Raw genomic sequence first — 18,276 nt, forward strand, 5'->3', positions numbered from 1 at the left:
ACCTGGCACATGTTAACGCAGAGATATATTGAGACAATTGGTGCTAGAAAACCCAATAAGAGTGAATGTACATTTGTTGTTGCATTTGGCTTGGATGTACTGTAGATGCAGCAAACATAACATTGTGTAATGTTAGAGGTTCAACCTTAAATAAAGACTGAACTGAATTATCAGCAAGCTTGAATTATTTTACTATTATTTTATTTGAATTATTAGCCAAAATATTAGCATATACAGTGACTATTGGGTTCTAAAAATGTTATCACATATATGTGCTGGTATTACTAGATTTATTCACTAATCAAACATAATTTCATTTTAGTATCATTGTATTACACAAGGAGTTCTCTTTCTGGCTGTCACCAGCAGAGTGTGCTAACTGGATTACAAAAAGCTTCCAGAATATCATGTACATGCACAATTACCTATATTTAGTATTTTTGAACAATCAAATCATTATTTACTGTTAAAATGTATTGTTGGTTTCATGCCTTTGTCATTGAAGACTTGCGTGTCGATATATGAAAAGTTAGCCACCATTTTTACTGCTCAAGAGTAAAAACTTGAATGATAAAATGCTTGTGAAATTATCGTAAACAATTTAAATGTCATTTTCAAGACAAAGATATGATTGGTTAACCACTCCCTTCGTTTTGGCGAGCATAGTTCTCATAATCTCCCCTTCTGTTTGATACATCGAGAGTATAAACTCTGTGTCAGTGGAAGAACAGCGCCCTCTGCCTGTTTTGTGATGTAAAGCCTTCTAATAATGATAACCATTTATAACAAGAAGTATCATCCTTGGAGGTATAAAAATAAAAAACAGCCCCTGTGAGCTTGTTATGGCCGTTTTCTGGTTAAATGATGGTAGTGTTATTAGAGAACAAGCTAAAACTATGTTACAAAACCACAAATACCAATGTATTCTACACCCACAAAACACTTGACATGTCCTGTTTTTGTTCTGTCCTCAGGCTGTCCAGCAGCCCATTTCCCATTTCTGTCCTCTCACCCCGGGAGGGACAGACTGAGAGGAGGAGGGACGACGGGAGCCGAAGCTGAAGTTGCAAATGCAGAGCTAGAAACTCGAGAGCGAAACAAAGGATGGAGGGTTTGGAGTCAATGAAGGAGGAAGACACAACTGCTGGTATTCATGGTGGATTCACACAACAAATGAGGGGGGAACAGATTTCACACTGAGGAGGAAGTCAGGGTCCAAAGGGGAGAATGGAAACAAGAACTGGGTGGATGATCCATACACACACTGGCTTGCCCTAACTAGTTGTGGCGGGCTGATTTACACACCCAACATGTGTACTGTATATGGTCACACCAACCAACAAAGACGCACACTTTCAAAATGGAAAAACTTCTGATCCTGAGCGAAGACTGGCGATGAACCCAAACCAAAAACATCGGAGGAACAATCAAAAGCCACTTAATTTTTCTCTTTTTTTTTTTTTTTTTTTAAGGTAAAGCTGGTTGTGTTGTTGGCAAACTGGAGAAGATCAGGTTCATCGTGTTGCCATCTTTTAAAGTTATCCCAACTTTCCCCTCAGCTCGCTGGTGGAATCTGTTCAGGGTCAAGGCTGGGATGAACGCAATCAATGAAAAACCCTCCTTGTATGAGTGGATTTTTGTTTTACAAATGCTTGAGAGAATATCAAAGAATGAATGTCTGCAGGACGTGAGGCTTTTTGTGTCTGCGTGGCGAACGTAGAACGACACACCGTGACAGCCTCGTCGTCTGTTCGAGTGATCAGCACAGATAGATAACGTGTGTCCTAATGTGTCTGGCTTCGATTGGTTACGTCTTGTTTTTACCTCACCAATGGCAGGGCTCTGTCCTCACTGCAGGTCCTTATGTGTGTCTCTATAGCTCTTTATCATCTTAAGTCTTATAATGACGTACTATATACAGACTGGTCACTGTATCACAAATTTGTAGCAAAAATAAGTGCCCAGACCAACAAAAATAAAAACAACAAAAAGAAACACACCCACACACAGGCACCGGAGTTACTACTATACATGCCTGCATGCATACACCAACATGTAGACACACACATATACACACAAGCACTCACAAGTGGTTGTGTTAAGAGTTTATGGGACACCTTATATATTTAAACACACACTTTATATTCGGAACTAAGATACACAAAAAGGAGACAGACTGTGCTTTCAACTGTTAGACGGGAAACGCGACAATGTGCAAAGAAATCACCCTGAGGATTGTATCCACCCGAGAAAGACTTCCTCAGCGTCAAGGCAACTGTTGTTCACCCGCTCAGACCTTTCGCTTTTGGAGGGAGACTGAAATCAAGAGAGGGGACGGGAAGAGGAAAAACTGCCATTTTCTTGCTCTTTCCCACCCAATCCCCCCCTCTCACTCTCGACTCAAATCGTGGAGGAAAAAACCCGGCCAAGAGTGGACCTGAGAGAAACGCTTCTATCAAGTTTTAATACTCTGATTCTTCTTACAATTTTTAACACTTTAAATGGGAATACTGGAATATTGATATGAAAAGAATCTATTGTTACTATTTCTCATTACTATCATCGTCCTTAATGTTATTAAAGAGAGTTCCCCGGTTTATGCCCGTGGTGGTTGTGACAGCACTCTCATCCAGTCAGTGTCTTTTCTGACTGTCCAGTGAGGATAATCGGATTTAAATAAAGATATATATATATATATATATATATATATATATATATATATATTAAAATATGTAGGTATTTTTGAATTGAAAGATGCATTTGATTTTGTGCACTGTACCCTTATCATAGCTTCTTCCTGTCAAGAAGTACTGCAACTCTTAATGTGAAGCACATTTCTTATTCTGCCTTCTACTCTGTTTTTCTTTAGTCAGACCTACAAGCTTTATTCAAAGATTCAGCCTCAAATTATGATTTCATCACAACATTAAAAGTTACTTTGTTACATGCCTATGCTTAAAATTTAGCCCTCAATAAAGGCAGGTAAATATTCTATTTTTCAAATGAACATATTTCAAAATGACTATTTAATAGTAGATAAAAGCCCTCTTTGATCGCTCACTTGGTCACACTGATATCTTCATTTCATCGTCTTTTCAAACGCACACTTCCATCCCACGATAAGCTCAGTCCTGCTTTTCTCACTGTTGCTGAGATCAAATCTAAAGGGCTCTCTTCATGACCTCTCTACCTTGAACAACACTTCACCTCTCCTGCTGCTTCCAAGTTCTCCAGCACGTACCGAGCGTGAGTTTTTACATCGCTGGTGAGTTCACTCTCCTTCCTGCCCGCCTAAACTCAATCTCTTTCTTTGTGAAGATAAATGAGTTTTCATAGATCATGTTGCTTAAAGTGCACACATACACACATGAAGGCTACTTTGATGAAAGCTCATTCAAGGGGATTTGTCTCGGGGGGGGGGGGGTCTGATTTTTCTGTCGAGAGATATTTGAATGCAAGAGAAATGGCAATAAGGACGATGAAAATAATGGTCATCTAATTATGGTTTAAGATGTATAAAAAAAAGTCTAAAAAGTTCTAAAGAATCTCTGTCTTCCAAATAATGTTTAACATGAAGAAGGTACAATGTATTTATTTAACTGTTCTGCTTTCTATACAGTTGGACCCGTTCTCCATCTGACCCTTCTTACCGAGAACAAGCTTTACAGGATTCATTCATTGAAGCATTTTGTCTAGAGAGCACCCCATGCAGTGTCATTATTTATGACCAGAATTTTATGCAATGTCCCTTTTAACATTAGCAACTATGGCTTCTCAAGCTTCCCTTTAGAGATTATGAAGAAGCCAAAGAGGGTTTTTTTTTTAAAGGGTGAACAAGCAGAATTCGCAGCCACACTCGACTTGTTTTTAATCAGGGCTCTACAAAGATGCTAATGTAAAAAGGGCCATTTAAACATTCGAGTAACATCTTGTGGTGATAAAATAATTTCCTTGTTTAGTGACCTACAAGGGATTTTAAGTCTTTTTTTGTTTTGCATTTAGAAATAAGAAATCAGAGTGAGTGCTTATCATGGTCACCGTCAGTGGATAAGATCTTTGGGAGCGGGTCACACTCTATAGAACGCATTTCTTTTCCTTGAGATCTTCTAAAAAATGAGAATATAAACTGATGAAAGGTCACTTACAGAATATATATGTATATGTGATGAGCATATACACATTCATATAAACATGAATTTCAAATGTTTTAAGAGATAATACATTGTTAGAATTATAATAAAGATACAGAAACTAAGTTGTAATTCATGTCTTCTGACTTCTTGAATTTAACCGGTTTACCCATCTAATCTGATGTCTTAGTGACAGTAGATTTGTCATTTCCACTTTGTCTCCAAATGACATCCTCTCTGTAAAGTTATCAGACATGTTTTTGTGCATTAACAAAGAGGGTCAAGGGATCATGCAGCATAACAAATCTTTCCAACCATATGAAGCAATGCTTCAGCATGCATCAGATAGTGTATAGTGAGCAGTGGGAGTCACAGGTGTGGCTATTTTAATCTAGAAATATTTTACAAACTTTTAGCCTGCATAAGGGATACAGGAGGACGTTTGGTACCTTTTAGGTGTGCTGTAAGGTGAAGCATTTTTTTCCCCCAATGTCCATTAATACTCGAGAGGGATTATGTTTTCAATCCAGAACGCGCGTTTATTGTCTCTTACTTAGAGTAGTGTTTGTACAAGCAATTGCATTGGTTGATGCTCCCATTTAGACCAGATGACAGGAGCTGTACGTGACCTAAAAGTCTGCGTTGGTGGTGACTCACCGGTCGAGGGTTTTATAAACCACTAAAATCAGTTTGGGACAGCCTTAATGTTGTGTACTCCCATACGGAGGGGTAGTGGGTAGGGAGAAAGTGTAGTGGCTAGTTTAAAAAAAAAATAGTGTCCAATAAAGTTCAAGCTTAAGTGTGTAGGTGGGGTAAGAAAAAGGATGATTTTTGTATTGAGATAGACTTTACCATGCATCGCTCTTTAACCCTTCAACACTACCGACAGAACGGAGTTAAAAACCACTCAGACTTTAAACTCACCATAGGAATGTGGCTTTCCTAACAAACTTTGCATCATTGATTCCTATTGTGTACAAAAGGCAAGGGAACATGTCACTACCTTTCTTCTTAGTGCATGTAGTGTCATTTAAGTAGTCCAAGCTTAAATCTGATCATCTTTTTTTAACCACAACAATGACAAACTGGTAGCAGGTCATTAAATCAAATAATGACATTATAGCATAATGTATAGGAAAAGAATGACTTTATTGACTTAAACTTAAAAACAGCATGGATGCAGATTTTGTCTGTCGAGGACCAGTACCTAAAAAAACGAAACAAAAAAAAAAAAAGTCAGAAAAACTACAATCATAAAATCAGGATAATACAAATGAAAAGTTAATTGTCTTTCAGACTCTGCCTTGTCAGGGGCAGAGCTGCACTTTTCTCACCACTGATTTTCTGAGCCCAGTGCAAAACATCACAAGAGATCATTTATATTACAGTGAGATAGCAATGTGACAAACCTTTAAGTCCAGTCCAGGAGATGCTTTACTTCCCACCAACACCTTAAAAAAAAAAAAAAACACACAAAAGATTTTAATACCACTCAAAGCTCACTTTTGACCAGCAGCTCTCATGTCCCTCAGTGTCAGCTCCAACATGTAAGGCATCAACAGCTAACGCAGATCTCCTCAGAAACTCTGGCTTGTCAGGGCCAAAGATGCACTTTTATCACCACTCAGATTCAGAGCCCAGTGCAAGTCATCAGGGGAGAGAGGCTATATTCACTAGTTTCATTTTATAAAAATCAGTGACAAATATTCACTTTAGGTAGTGGAGGTCTAAATTGCTGTTAGATCATAAATTTGATTTCAAGGATGCATAGGTCCAATACATACCTTTTTTAACCCGAGTTTACTCATGGACGTTTCACTCATTCAGCTTCATCTGAAAGGACAAAGATCAGGTCACTATGTTGTCAAGACAACAACACAGTCAGTGCACTTTACATGTTTCTCCTCAGATACTCTGGCTTGTCAGGGCCAAAGATGCACTTTTATCTCCACTCAGAGTCAGAGCCCAGTGCAAGTCATCAGGGGAGAGGGCAGCTAGATTTACTATGTTTAAATAGATCATAAATTAAAAATGCACGAGTCTTAAGATGCATCTACAGTAACTTCTGCTTTGTTGTTAAATTAAGTCAGAAGCCTGGATCATGACACTGATAGCTAACATGCTAGAGTCGCTAGCTAAGCTAACCACGTGGTCACAGGCCCATGGTGTTGCAGTCTTATCTGGAGAATTTCATTCAATGTTTGTGCAATAATAATCTGATTAAAAGATCCAACATACAAAACAAATTCAAAAATAGTATCACTTTAATGTTGCTGTTTGAGCAAAACACAGAGTGCAGTGAGGTACAAAATGAGCTATACATGTCACTGTGTTAAATTAGGATTAAAATTAATCCAATACAAACTACTTACATTTTAATAAACAAGACAGGTTACAATAGACTATCAAGTTGCACGTTTTAGTAGTAATTAAAGTAATACAACAGCCGTGAAGGTTAAACATTCACAAAACAGAGAACGGCATATTATTATGTTATTAATGTTACCTTTATTATTAAACTTTAAATGACTACAGACTACTAGAATTAGTCTTAATCTATTAATATTAATTTATCTTACCAAATCAACAGCAACTGTTACAACAGAGGAAGACAGCACCCAACTGACTGACGCCGGACTTGATCCCTCGTTTTTAAATAGCAACGGCAGGGAGCCAACTTAATACTCAATTCCGCCCCCTACTGGACTGGAGTATTCATGTAGACAGTCTATGATGTAGACGTACAACTGCAGCCGTTCAAGTAGATTTGCACAAACTAACAATTGGTGTGTTCGAGAGTAAGATTCATGTTCAGCCTCAGCCCATGATAACTCCTTCTCCAGTGCGACATGCGTTTTCTGTAAACGAAGTTTCGCACGATTTAGGAAACCCATTTGAGCTGTTTATAAAAACAAACAAGTTTCAGATTACATTATTTACATATTTCAGATTACATTATTTACATATTAAGCAATACTACATGTCTGTTGGGCCCATCAGAAAATAAACCTTTATAGAGGCAAATAAGATAGAGAACAAATACATGACCTACAGTCACAAACCGTGGAACTGTGGAGGCCCAAGAAGGAAAAGTGGTCGCCATGGCTCCCGTTTGCAGCATCCCAAAGACTGAATGGTCCCCAGAGCCCCAGCTGAGGCCTCAGCCTCCCTGTGCCACAAGCCTCAGCTCAAGCCTCAGTCCAGTCCTAAGTCCAGGTCTCAACCCAGGCCCGAAGCCTCTCTCTGTCTCATAGCGTCTGCTTCCTGTTCCTGCAGAGCGCTATCTGCCACCTGTTCCGGCGGAGCATCGTCTACTTCCTGTCCCTGTTCTGACTGAGTGCATCATCTGTCCACTGTACCTGGGTCTCCTCCCACAGAGCGCTGTCCACCACCAGTTCTGAGGGAGTGCTATCTGCCACCAGTTCCAGTGAAGGGATGTCTGCTTCCAGTTCCTGTTCTGGCGAAAGGTCGTCTGTTACCTGCACTTGGGTTTACTGAGCTGCATCAGCCATCTGGGCCTGCTGTGCAGCTTCAACCCCCTGTTTTGGATCGGGTCGTCCACCTGACCTGTTCCCCATGTCTGGTCAGCCTCCCAGCCGCCCTGAACTATTTTACTTGTGTGTTAATGTTTCCTAGTTTTGTGTTTAGTATTTTTCCTGTATCCACACCCTGATTAAAAAAACCCCCAAAAAAACACATTTGATTGATTTTGGAATGATATTTTAAAATGTTCACAGAATAACAATTACCCACACTGACCACAGTTCTGTTTCTTTTATTAGTGGACTATGGACCTGCTGCAGAGAGGTGTGGTTCTGACTCATGCCAGTCTGGTTACTGATTACAGACAACCTTCAGACTCATAAAAAACATAAAACACTAACTTCTGTTTTCAATCTGTGTCCATATTTCTCACCAAGAAAGCACAAACAAGGACATTATTATTGACGTGAATACAAAATGTTAGGTTTTTAAAAATATTCCAGTTCATAGATGATATAAGATGGCAACCAGCGATGTGTCGACATGTAAGTTTTGCTTCACCTTTCTGTTTTATAACCAGAAAAATATGATTTTTAAACAACTTCCTAATTTCTAATGCTAATGTATTTGTTATTTTGTTTTATACCATAAATGAATTTTACATATATAATCTTGTATTTTATTTCCATTTACATGCCATGCTCTTACTTTGTTGGTCTATTTTATAAGCAATTGAGATACTTTTTTACAGCTTCAATGGATACTCTATTTTCTTTTCGTGTCATGTACTCTGAGATTTAAAGATTTAAGGCGGTATGATTTTTCAGTTTAGATATAAAAGCACAAAAAAACAACAACCCAGAATCATATCAGTACAGTTTTGTTACTTTGTACATGTACTGTAGTGGTCTTGTATATTTTGAGTAGCGGTGGGAAAAACATGTTTTATGTAAAAATCGAGACTCCCATCTTCTGAGATTTTAAATTGATTGATAACTTCCAAAAATCTTTCTTTTTTGGGGGGCTAATCAGTCACTCCCTACTCAGTGCAAAGGTTAGCTGTTTAACTCAGCAGAATGCCAAATGGAGCAGCAAGAAATTCACAAATTGCTCGTTTAGTCGACACAGGATTTTCTTTTTTGCAATCATAAATGAGAAAATAAATTTAGATATTTCATTTCAGAATGCTTGTTGCTTTCTAAAAAAAGATACTATGTGCATGTGTTTACAACTTAAACAGATCTGAATGCAGACAGCTTGAACTTAATGACATAATTTGCAATGATTAAAAACATACTGAATTGTAGTTAAAAACTTTTACAATATGTGGTAAGACAAGAATGTAGGAGGACAAAGTCCAAATAGCAGGTGATACAGATATAGTAGACTACAAGTATAATCATCCTCTAAGAAAGCCTCTGTGTTGACCTTGAGCATCTTATCAGTGTATCATGTTATGCATTTAAACACATTTTATTCCTTTGTTTGGCAAGTTGCTGCTGCTTCCATTACTTTTCACTAACTGATTGATTAAACTCAGTGTTATACTTAATACTTGTATGACATTTTTTCTCCTCACACAATATCTTGTATTTCCATTTGAACAGAAACTTTGACTGTCCCCCTCTCTGTGTATTTACTGTATGTCTTTTTTATTTGCCAGGGGACGGCCGGAGCACATCACAGTTAAAGATCATCCTTCTTGGTGGGAGAAACTCTAGTAAGAGGTGTGTGGGGAACCTGATCCTGGGCCATGAGGAGTTTGTCACCAAAGAGAGGACCTCGTGCTCCCGCAGGCTGGGTGTGGTGGAGGGGAGGTGGCTCACAGTTGTGGACACCCCCGGCTGGTGGTGCGACTTCAGTGTTCGGGACACACCTGAGCTGGTGAAGAGGGAGATTATCAGCAGCGTGTCTCTGTGCTCACCAGGCCCACATGTATTTCTGATTGTTATCAAGGCAAGCTCAGCTTTCTCGGAGAGGCGTCGCAGGGCTGTGGAGGAGCACGTGGGCCTGCTGGGTGAGAGCGTGTGGAGCCACTGCATGGTGGTGTTTACCTGCACTAACAGGTCTGAACACACAGAAGCATCAAAGCTCGTACAGGCGGGGGGAGACGCCCTCTGCTGGCTCAGTAACAAGTGCGGTAACAGGTGCCACAGTGTTGTCCTGAGTGATGATGCCGAAACCACCAAACTGCTGGAGAAGATACAGGAAGCTGTGACAGAAAATGGCAACAGAGTGTTTAAAATGCATGAAAAAGTTGTGCATGCAGCTGCAGAGGAGAAGAGGAGAGTGGAGGAGATGGCCCAGGAGAGGTTTATGAGAGTGAAGAAACAAAGAGCTCTCATGAGAGGTGAGTTCATCTTTGACAAGTGTTTCTTATTTTGGCTGGGACATCCATCAATCATGCTTTTCAGATCATGTTATTCAGTCAGTCAGGTATAGTTGATGGCCAATTTTTAGTGCTAGTGTGTGTGTGTGTGTGTGTGTGTGTTTGTGTGACTGATGCAAACTAAACGTATTGAATATTTCCCAGAAAAAAATAAAGTGCTGTTGTTAAAAAAAGGACATGTCATGTTCATAAGCTCTCGCGCGCCAGGCTATGGAAGACAAAACAATCATGCTTTAGATTTTTAAAAAAGCAAGTTATTTTAGTGGGGCCTTTATTAGATGACACAGCTAAGAGAGACGGGAAATGCTGGGAGGAGAGAGTGGGGGGTGACATGCAGCAATGGCCGAGGTCAAATTCGAACATTTCACAAAGTGTTGAACTGATAGTGCGTCTTGCTGTTGACCTGTAATATCCTCTATTGTAATATTAAATAGAAGTCAAGTAAACATTGAGGCTACAACAACTTTCTCACCCTGCTCTCTCTTTTCCACTCTTACTCTTCCAGAAAGGCTACAGCCCATGACTGATATTCGGATTGTTCTAATTGGAGCGAAGGGTTCTGGGAAAACATCCACAGTTAACACCATCCTGAATCGAGAGAGCACAATGTCACAGAGGAGAACGGCCCGGTGCATGGCGAGAACAGGGGTGGTGTTTGGGAGACAGGTGACTGTGGTGGACACACCAGGTTGGTGGATGAACTACTTCAGTGATGAGACCCCCTTGTTTGACCAGAGGGAGATGGTGCTCAGTTTGTCACTCTGCCCCCCGGGGCCTCACGTCTTCCTGCTGGTGGTCCGCGTGGACAGGGCCTTCACTGAGACCTACAGGAGAGCAGTGGAGGAGCACCTCCAGCTGATCGACCGACACGTGTGGAGCCGTGTCATGGTGCTGTTTAGTTTCGGGGACTGGCTCGGTGGCACGACTACCGAGCAGTGCATCGAGAGTGAGGGGAAGCCTTTGCAGTGGTTGATGGAGAGATGCGGCAACAGGTATCATGTTCTGAATAATAAAACCAAAGGGGATGGATTTCAAATCCGAGAGCTGATTGGGAAGATTGAGGAGATGTTGGCAGGATGCAATGGCTTCCATCACTGTGAAATAGAGAGGAAAGTGATGGAGCAGCTGGAGCTGAGGAGGAGGAGAGAGGAGGGGAGAGCCGAGGAGAGACTGAAGAGGAAGCAGAAACAGAGGCAGATGGGGAGGGCTCAGCTGGGTGAGTGTGATCGATTTAAAAGTCAATAATCTTTTTCTAGAGATGTTTTTTTTTCCTTTTTCTAACTTAACTTCTTTTCATCAGAGAGGCTGGACCCTCTTTTGGAGCTGAGATTAGTGCTTCTCGGAGGGAGGAAAACAGGAAAAAGCTCCTGTGGCAACACTATCCTGCGCAGAGAGTGCTTCCAAACAGAACACCAAACCAATTCTTGTTCTGAACAACAGGCAAAAATCAGCGGAAAGACGGTGTCAGTGCTCGACACACCTGGCTGCTTCTTTGAGACCTCCGACCTCCTGGTGCCATCCTCTGCCATCCTCCTGGTTGTCAATGTGAGCTCCTCGTTTAGAGAGTCCCACAGGGAGGCCTTGGAGAAACAGCTGGAGGGAGGAGGAGACCAGATGTGGAGCAAAGCGTTGGTTCTGTTCAGCCATGGGGACTGGCTGGGTGACGTACGCGTCGAGCAGCTCATTGAGAGCGAAGGAGAGCCGCTGCAGAGGCTGGTGGAGAAGTGTGGGAACAGATATCACGTTCTGGACAATAGACATTGGAGGGATGGAGCTCAGGTTCATGAACTTATTGAACTGATAGAGGAGATGCTCTCTGGTGAAAAGCAGGCTGCTCTTCACAGAAGCGACAATCACATGTGGAAAGTAGTTTCTTCAGTTGGGCAACAGCAGCAGCCGAAGATCATGACGCGGTGGGAAAAAGGTTTTACAAACTGCAGACATCAGTTGACCAATGAATGTGAGTAAATCTCATACAAAAATGTATTTCCTGAACATGTAGAGTTCACACTGGGCTGAAGACAAAACGGCCCGTTTCTTGAAGAATAGCAGCTCCATTCCTTGGTGATTCCAATATGATTGGTTTCAAGACATTCAAGACTCAACAGGATTGAAATGAGAAAAATGAAATATATATAATATGAACTTATTTTTACTCATCTTAATACCATTTAACTCAAAGAATTACTTGCATTATCACTCATTCAGTATCTTTTCATTCTGGCCAACACATTGCAAGCAGCTGTATATGGCCTAATATGTCACCAATGTGCATCATTTAGACAGTCCTATATATTATTGTAGTTTCACTGCTTTCAATTGAGTAGGAAAACACTATTTTTTTCAATAAAAGACAAGAAAAGCTTATTTGATCACCCATCAGGTAGGTCTCGCATTAGAAATCAATTTGCCTTAGTTTTTAGCTTCTTCGTTATTAAGAAACTTGAAAGAATATGCACTATACAAAACAGCACTATGTATAGAAAAACAACAAAGGTACAAAACAGACAGAGTTAGCAACGCACACAATAAATCTAAGAAAAAAACCCATCAGGTGTAACAAATCATATGTTACATAACATAACAGCATATCCGGTAATGTAAGATAAGCAGATTATTATCAAATGATGGGTGGAGACCGTTGGTAGGTTTGATGCACAATAAATCTTTTATTACTTCCTTTACAGTGACTCCAACATCTCCAAACAGCCCAGATAATGGCGGTGGCATCGTGGCTCTAGCACGAGGAAGATCAGGAGGAAGGGCAGGACTTACTATCCTGGACAGAAACACCTTCAGATCCTGTTTGGCCTTTGTATTCTCTGCTGAAAAGGGACTGAGGTGGACATTAAATCTACCTGTTTGGCTTCCGACTGATGAGCTTCATTTAAGACCGAACAGTGAAAATCAAGTGCGTCTGTTTTCCTCAAGGTGTATGAAAATGCTTCCCGGGATACCTGAAATGCAGCACAAAGTGCCTGCAGAGGAAAATGTCTTGAGTACGTATTCCCTCTCCCATCCTTCACTGAGGGAGCGGACTCTCATGAGGCTCGCTGAGTCTGGCAGTCTGCAGGCGCTGATCGACCAGTGGGATCACCAGAGCAGCATGGAGGAGCTGGAGGCCTTCATTGATGACTATTTTGAGATGGTGTGGGAGAATACCATGGGGTCGTTTCAGCCAACTGAGCCTGATCAGGATGCTGCCTTAAAGGAGACAGAAGGAGAGCAAGAGGATGTTCTCTCATCTATCGACAAGAAGCTCTCAAAGCTGGAGCTACTCGAGGAGATCAGGGTGGATATGGCTGAGCTGAGGAAGAGTTTGGAGCTCAGTTGGAAGGCCATACAGGACCTCCGAGAAAAAATCAAAGAAGATGACAATGAAAGTGTTGATACAGGGGAATAAAACATGGAGTGAACTGTTCTCTCATAAAGTCCAATTTAAATGTCAGTAAACTCTAATCATGTCTTATCCTTCTCAGTTTCTTTTCAAGTTTTGCAGTATATGTTGTCATCCACAGGCATTTGTGTTTTTGTTTAGTAAACAAATGGTGAAAAGACAAAGAGTGTTGTTATCCACCCATTCAGAAGTAAAATAAAGAAAAGCTTTTTTTATGCAATCTCTCCACAAGGGGGAGCTATGGTCTAAGAATTTATGTGGCCAGTGAACTATTGTGTGTGTGTGTGTGTGTGTGTGTGTGTGTGTGTGTGTGTGTGTGTGTTAAACTGAAGGTATATTGAGTGCCATTGGAAGATGTCACTCAGCTAACAAAGTCACATTTCAGTATCTTCTCTAAAATGATAATTAAGTAAAAGTTGTGCGTTAATCCAAAGTCAGTTAGTTAGAGCCTGTGTTCAATTTAGTATTCTGGCTTTGCATTCTATTAAATGTGAACGTTTCTTTTCAAGTTTCAAAGATTTAATTCCAAGTGATCAATAGAACAACTCCAGAAACAGGGGAAACTACAATTTATAGAGAATTTAGATGGCTGCTGGGATTCCTCCTGTTCAGACACAAGAGCATTACGGGGGTTGAGGTCAGGATTATTTGCAGACCAGGTCAAGTTGAAATTTTGCATAAAAAGAAAACATCTCTAATATCATTGTCATGTCAGATTAAAATCAAGGATGAAACAAAATCTTTACACCAAAACAAGACCCCCTGCTCCTCAGACCTCTTGATTTTCTTTTAGACTTCTGGCTCATAAAAATGATCTTTACAGTAAAAATTACATATGTCATATATTACATCATAAGCAGTCGACAGAAACAAAAATATCAATATGTGAAAAATACACAATATCAAGAAAAAAATTTATATCTTGGTATATAATATCAATATAGTACAAGAAAACTGAATAAAAAGTAAGATGTTCATAATTTAAAGCGCATTCATTGGTTTATTGTTTACAAGTCATTGTTTAAAGATAACACTAAAGGGCCTTTGGAAGCATCAGCGGGTTATAACCCAATGAAAGACATATTTTTACCTCTAGAAGCACACAAGGTCCGTACAAATACTCTTGGTTATGAAGTGTTACTTTAAATTCATGACTTTGAGAGGAAACAACATGGGAAGAAATAAGCCCAATTGGCAATTTTTCCACATCTATTTGGCAGAAGTGGAAGAAATGAAACGGTGGTTTAATGGAAGCAACAAAAGGGTCGTGGCTCTTTCTGACTCTCATCTGAAGCTATAACGGACCATGGCAAGCAGAGATCAGGCTATTTGTTTGTCTCTTAAAGTCGCTCACCTTACAAATCATAGGATCCCCTGCAACTTGGCAGCATATCACACAAACATTAAAGCCTCAAAAGGTTGAAATTAACCATGCTCATCAGGTCCACATATGTTTCTTCTCGTTTACAGCTGTGACAGCGGTTAAAAACAGGAGGTCTATTTCCTTTGTTAGGAAAATAGAGAATCTGGATGGGCTCAATTTGAATGTTTTTTTCCCCAGAATCAAAAGACTTCAAGTGAGTCACACAGAGCAGCACATAAAACTGTACAATGCAGATGCTAACAAGGACCTGGTAGTGTAAACACAGTGACTGTCATCTGCTGTCAAGGCTGTCTTTTCACATACCCCTGAGAAAAGTGATTGGTAACACCAGGAGGCACATGCCTATTTTATGTCTGAGGGAAAGTAGTCTGATTTTCCTGTGTGTACACAAAGGAAAAAGAACAATATCTGTAATCACTGAGTTTCTGTTTCCTGTTGTATATCTAAGGTCTGACATCACATCAGTATAATCAATGTGTCTGCCTTGCTTTTCCTCAAGCTGCATGCTTTGGTGTATCTTTGCACGTTGTTGACTCCACATGGCAGCCAGAGATAACTGCTTGAAACATTAAGACCTCAGCAACCCTATTTCACATCCGTTGATATAATATGGCAGCATTGTGATTCCTTGATATGGTTTGACTCACTACTGCTTAGGAGTTTGTTGTTGATGTGTTGTCTATAGCTGCTCTCTGTGTGCAAAGAGGTTTGGAATCCTGTGCCAGGATTATTATTTTGCAGATACAAAAGTAACCATTTATCAAAAATGTCTTCAGCTGTCAGTTACCCATCATAGTTTTCAGGAAAGGCGAGCGAAGGGAAATCTATGTTTAATGCTTATTGCTAACAATAAATGCTAACATTATCTTGAAAACGTTTTCACAATAGCTATGCATACATGATGATATTTAGAAGATAAAATGACAAACCACATTTTGATTGTGGTATTTAACTCATTTGACCACATATAGGTATAGAGTACTTGAAATATACGTACTTCAAATACGTACTTGATCAGTGGCCTTTTTTTTTTCGCCTTTTGAATTAACAATGACAATAATTAAACCAGGAGTAGACAGTGTTACTCACCATGTGTCATCTACAAGCTGCATTTAAAGATAACAGTGTTTGGATTGGCTATAAATGTTCTTCTTCTCTTGCTGTACAAATTAACGTTTTTTTTTCCTTATCTCCCAACGTGTTATTGAGAGATGACCTGTGCTGCAAAAAAATAATCCAATAATGTTATGCTACTGTAAAAGATGAGCGAAATCACACCTGTGTGGATGAAGGACAAGGAAAAAGACATTTTGAAAATGGACTCACAGGAAGCATGATAACAAAAGGAGTGATTTGTCTGCAATCATATCTGCCAGTCTTCATTTTGTGCTACGTTCCCTCTTTGCAAGAACACCTTCCTCAACGTTATTTGTCCATATGTCCCTCCTCTCCCTTCTGTCTCATCATCCATCTTCCTTTGTTGTCAACATGTCATTCTTCCTCTCTTTTCTCCCAATGCTCAATTTCTCTACACCCATTCTGGCTTTCTATTCTTCCAACATCCCATTCTCTCTGTAGTTCTTCATCATCCCCTGAACTCCCCTGCTTCTTCCAAATCAAGTTGTGAGTGCTCACCCCCTCCTCATTAGTTCTGATGGCTGGGTGGAAGCAAAGGAGAAATGGATCTCCTCTCTATTTCTCCGCCGTGAAGGCTGTTCAGGAGACAATTCTAAACCCACATCCATCTCCATTAGCGGGACAACGCAGCGACCAGCACGACCCCCCCCCCCCCCCCCCCCCCCAAGCTACCTTGTATCACGTTTCACTGACTGCTGTTTTTCCAGGTGGAAAAAAAAAATCCAGTCAGAGTATAGGATCAAGGATGGAATGGGAGGAAGAAAAAAGGATGATTTAGACCTTGTGTAAAAGAATCATCCAGCCTCCGTTTCCCTCCATGCTCTGGTACGATGGAGTCCCTAAGGGGTGATGTCTGGGACACGGTGCAGTTTCAACCAGTGCACCTCAGCGGGAGGCCTGAACTTTTCTACCTGTTCCAGCCCATAAAGACAGTCTGCAGAATGACATGACTCACAGTGGTGCTGAGGTTTCAGGCTTAAAGTGGGAGTCCAGTACACATAAGACTGTAATAGGCGATTGGGCCAAGTCATGGATGTGTGGTGCCAGACTGAATTTTTTAAGTCCAAAGCACTGGGACTCTAGGTCATAGCTTTTAATAAACAAGGGAGACAGGCTGAGGTGATGCAAAAGGACTCCATATTTTTTTGTCTTCTGCCAAACAGAATTTTCATCAAGAGTTTTAGGGTATGACAAATAGACTTAAGTCAAATCTCAAGTAACTTAAAACAAGTGAAAGTCGGTGCTCAAAAACAGTTCTCGACAAAATTGTTTAAAAAATTGTATTTAATTGTTTTAAACATGATCAGGAATGCCCCCTGAAGTCGTAGTTTGAAATTGCAAACTCAAAGAATAGTATAGTATATAAGTATAGTGAAATGAAAGGTTGCTGTTGCAAGGGATGTGCCAGTTGCTGCTGTTCTACAGTATATCCTTCCTTTATTTTGTCTCGACTTAAAACTTGCTTGGTCACTTCATGAACTTTGAACTCTTAAGTCTTTACAGTGAAATCCTTTACAGTAAATCAGACCCAAGTATGTTCTTCAAACAAAGTGCTTATCAGATCAACATTTCTGAAAGTAGACTTGGAAAGTAATATCCTATACTTGTCTCAAACTGCCAAACTTGACATTCATACCCAGTCTTCAGATTTATTTTGTGGCTTTTGCTTTAATCTCGAGGACAGTGGATAGAGTTGAACACTGGGAGAGAGAGTGGGGAATGAGGAGGACCACATTCTCTGCACATGGGATGCGGCCTTATCGCTCGGCCATCGGCTCTGCTCTCAAGCTGTCTTTGATTATCATTTACTTTTAGTGTTTGGAACTAGATTGTGATGTCATGAGTGTCTTGAAGAAGACTTGTGAACAGGTAAGTGCTTCTCACTCCACACTTAATTACACCATTGGTTTGGATCCAAAAATTAGTTAGTCATAAGAGGTATAGTTAATGTCTGAACAAATACATTGTTTTGAAGCTCACCCAACCCTAAACTCCAATGTCACCGTACAGCTTCCATATGTGTGAGCAATTTCTGCAATTTGTTCAGTGCTGTTCAAAAGCCAAATTATGTGTCGCTACACCTGTATTTTATTCCAAAGATTTCTGATCTGCATGCACAAAGATAGAATGACGAACATACATTTTCTTGAATTATTCTATCAGCGGCAGAACCCACATCGAATCCTCGCTTGAGTTAAGTTAAAGTCTCGGGTCTTCAGGTTTGATTCAAAGGTATCATCAGTCATGATGGCACAGGGCATTCATGTGAGGGCTTCTGGCCATATTTAGACTCCATTATGACATCACAGGTAACCTGTGGGAACAATTCCACAGGAACAGTTCAAGAAAAGTCTGA

At 40.3% G+C, this 18,276-nt stretch overlaps 2 protein-coding genes across 2 annotated transcripts in view; both read left to right on the top strand.

Annotated features, from left to right (window-relative positions):
* shank1 (SH3 and multiple ankyrin repeat domains 1) overlaps nt 1–2,699 on the top strand; it is a 69,302-nt gene extending 66,603 nt beyond the window's left edge. The window contains exon 26 of the mRNA XM_079365760.1: nt 975–2,699. Coding sequence (XP_079221886.1) covers nt 975–1,062 — 88 coding nt within the window. The 3' untranslated portion in view covers nt 1,063–2,699. The remainder of the gene's footprint in view (nt 1–974) is intronic.
* Nucleotides 2,700–7,231: 4,532 nt separating this feature from the next.
* LOC306837690 (uncharacterized protein) lies at nt 7,232–13,619 on the top strand (the record flags this gene model as incomplete). Its single annotated transcript, XM_079365436.1, has 5 exons — nt 7,232–7,346; nt 9,277–9,963; nt 10,508–11,218; nt 11,303–11,962; nt 12,690–13,619. The coding sequence occupies 5 exons, from the start codon at nt 7,232–7,234 to the stop codon at nt 13,403–13,405; spliced, it is 2,889 nt and encodes a 962-aa protein (XP_079221562.1). The 3' UTR covers nt 13,406–13,619.
* Between the last annotated feature and the right edge of the window lie 4,657 nt (nt 13,620–18,276).

The sequence above is a fragment of the Symphodus melops genome (assembly GCF_947650265.1).
Source record: "Symphodus melops genome assembly, chromosome: 17".
NCBI lineage: Eukaryota > Metazoa > Chordata > Actinopteri > Labriformes > Labridae > Symphodus > Symphodus melops.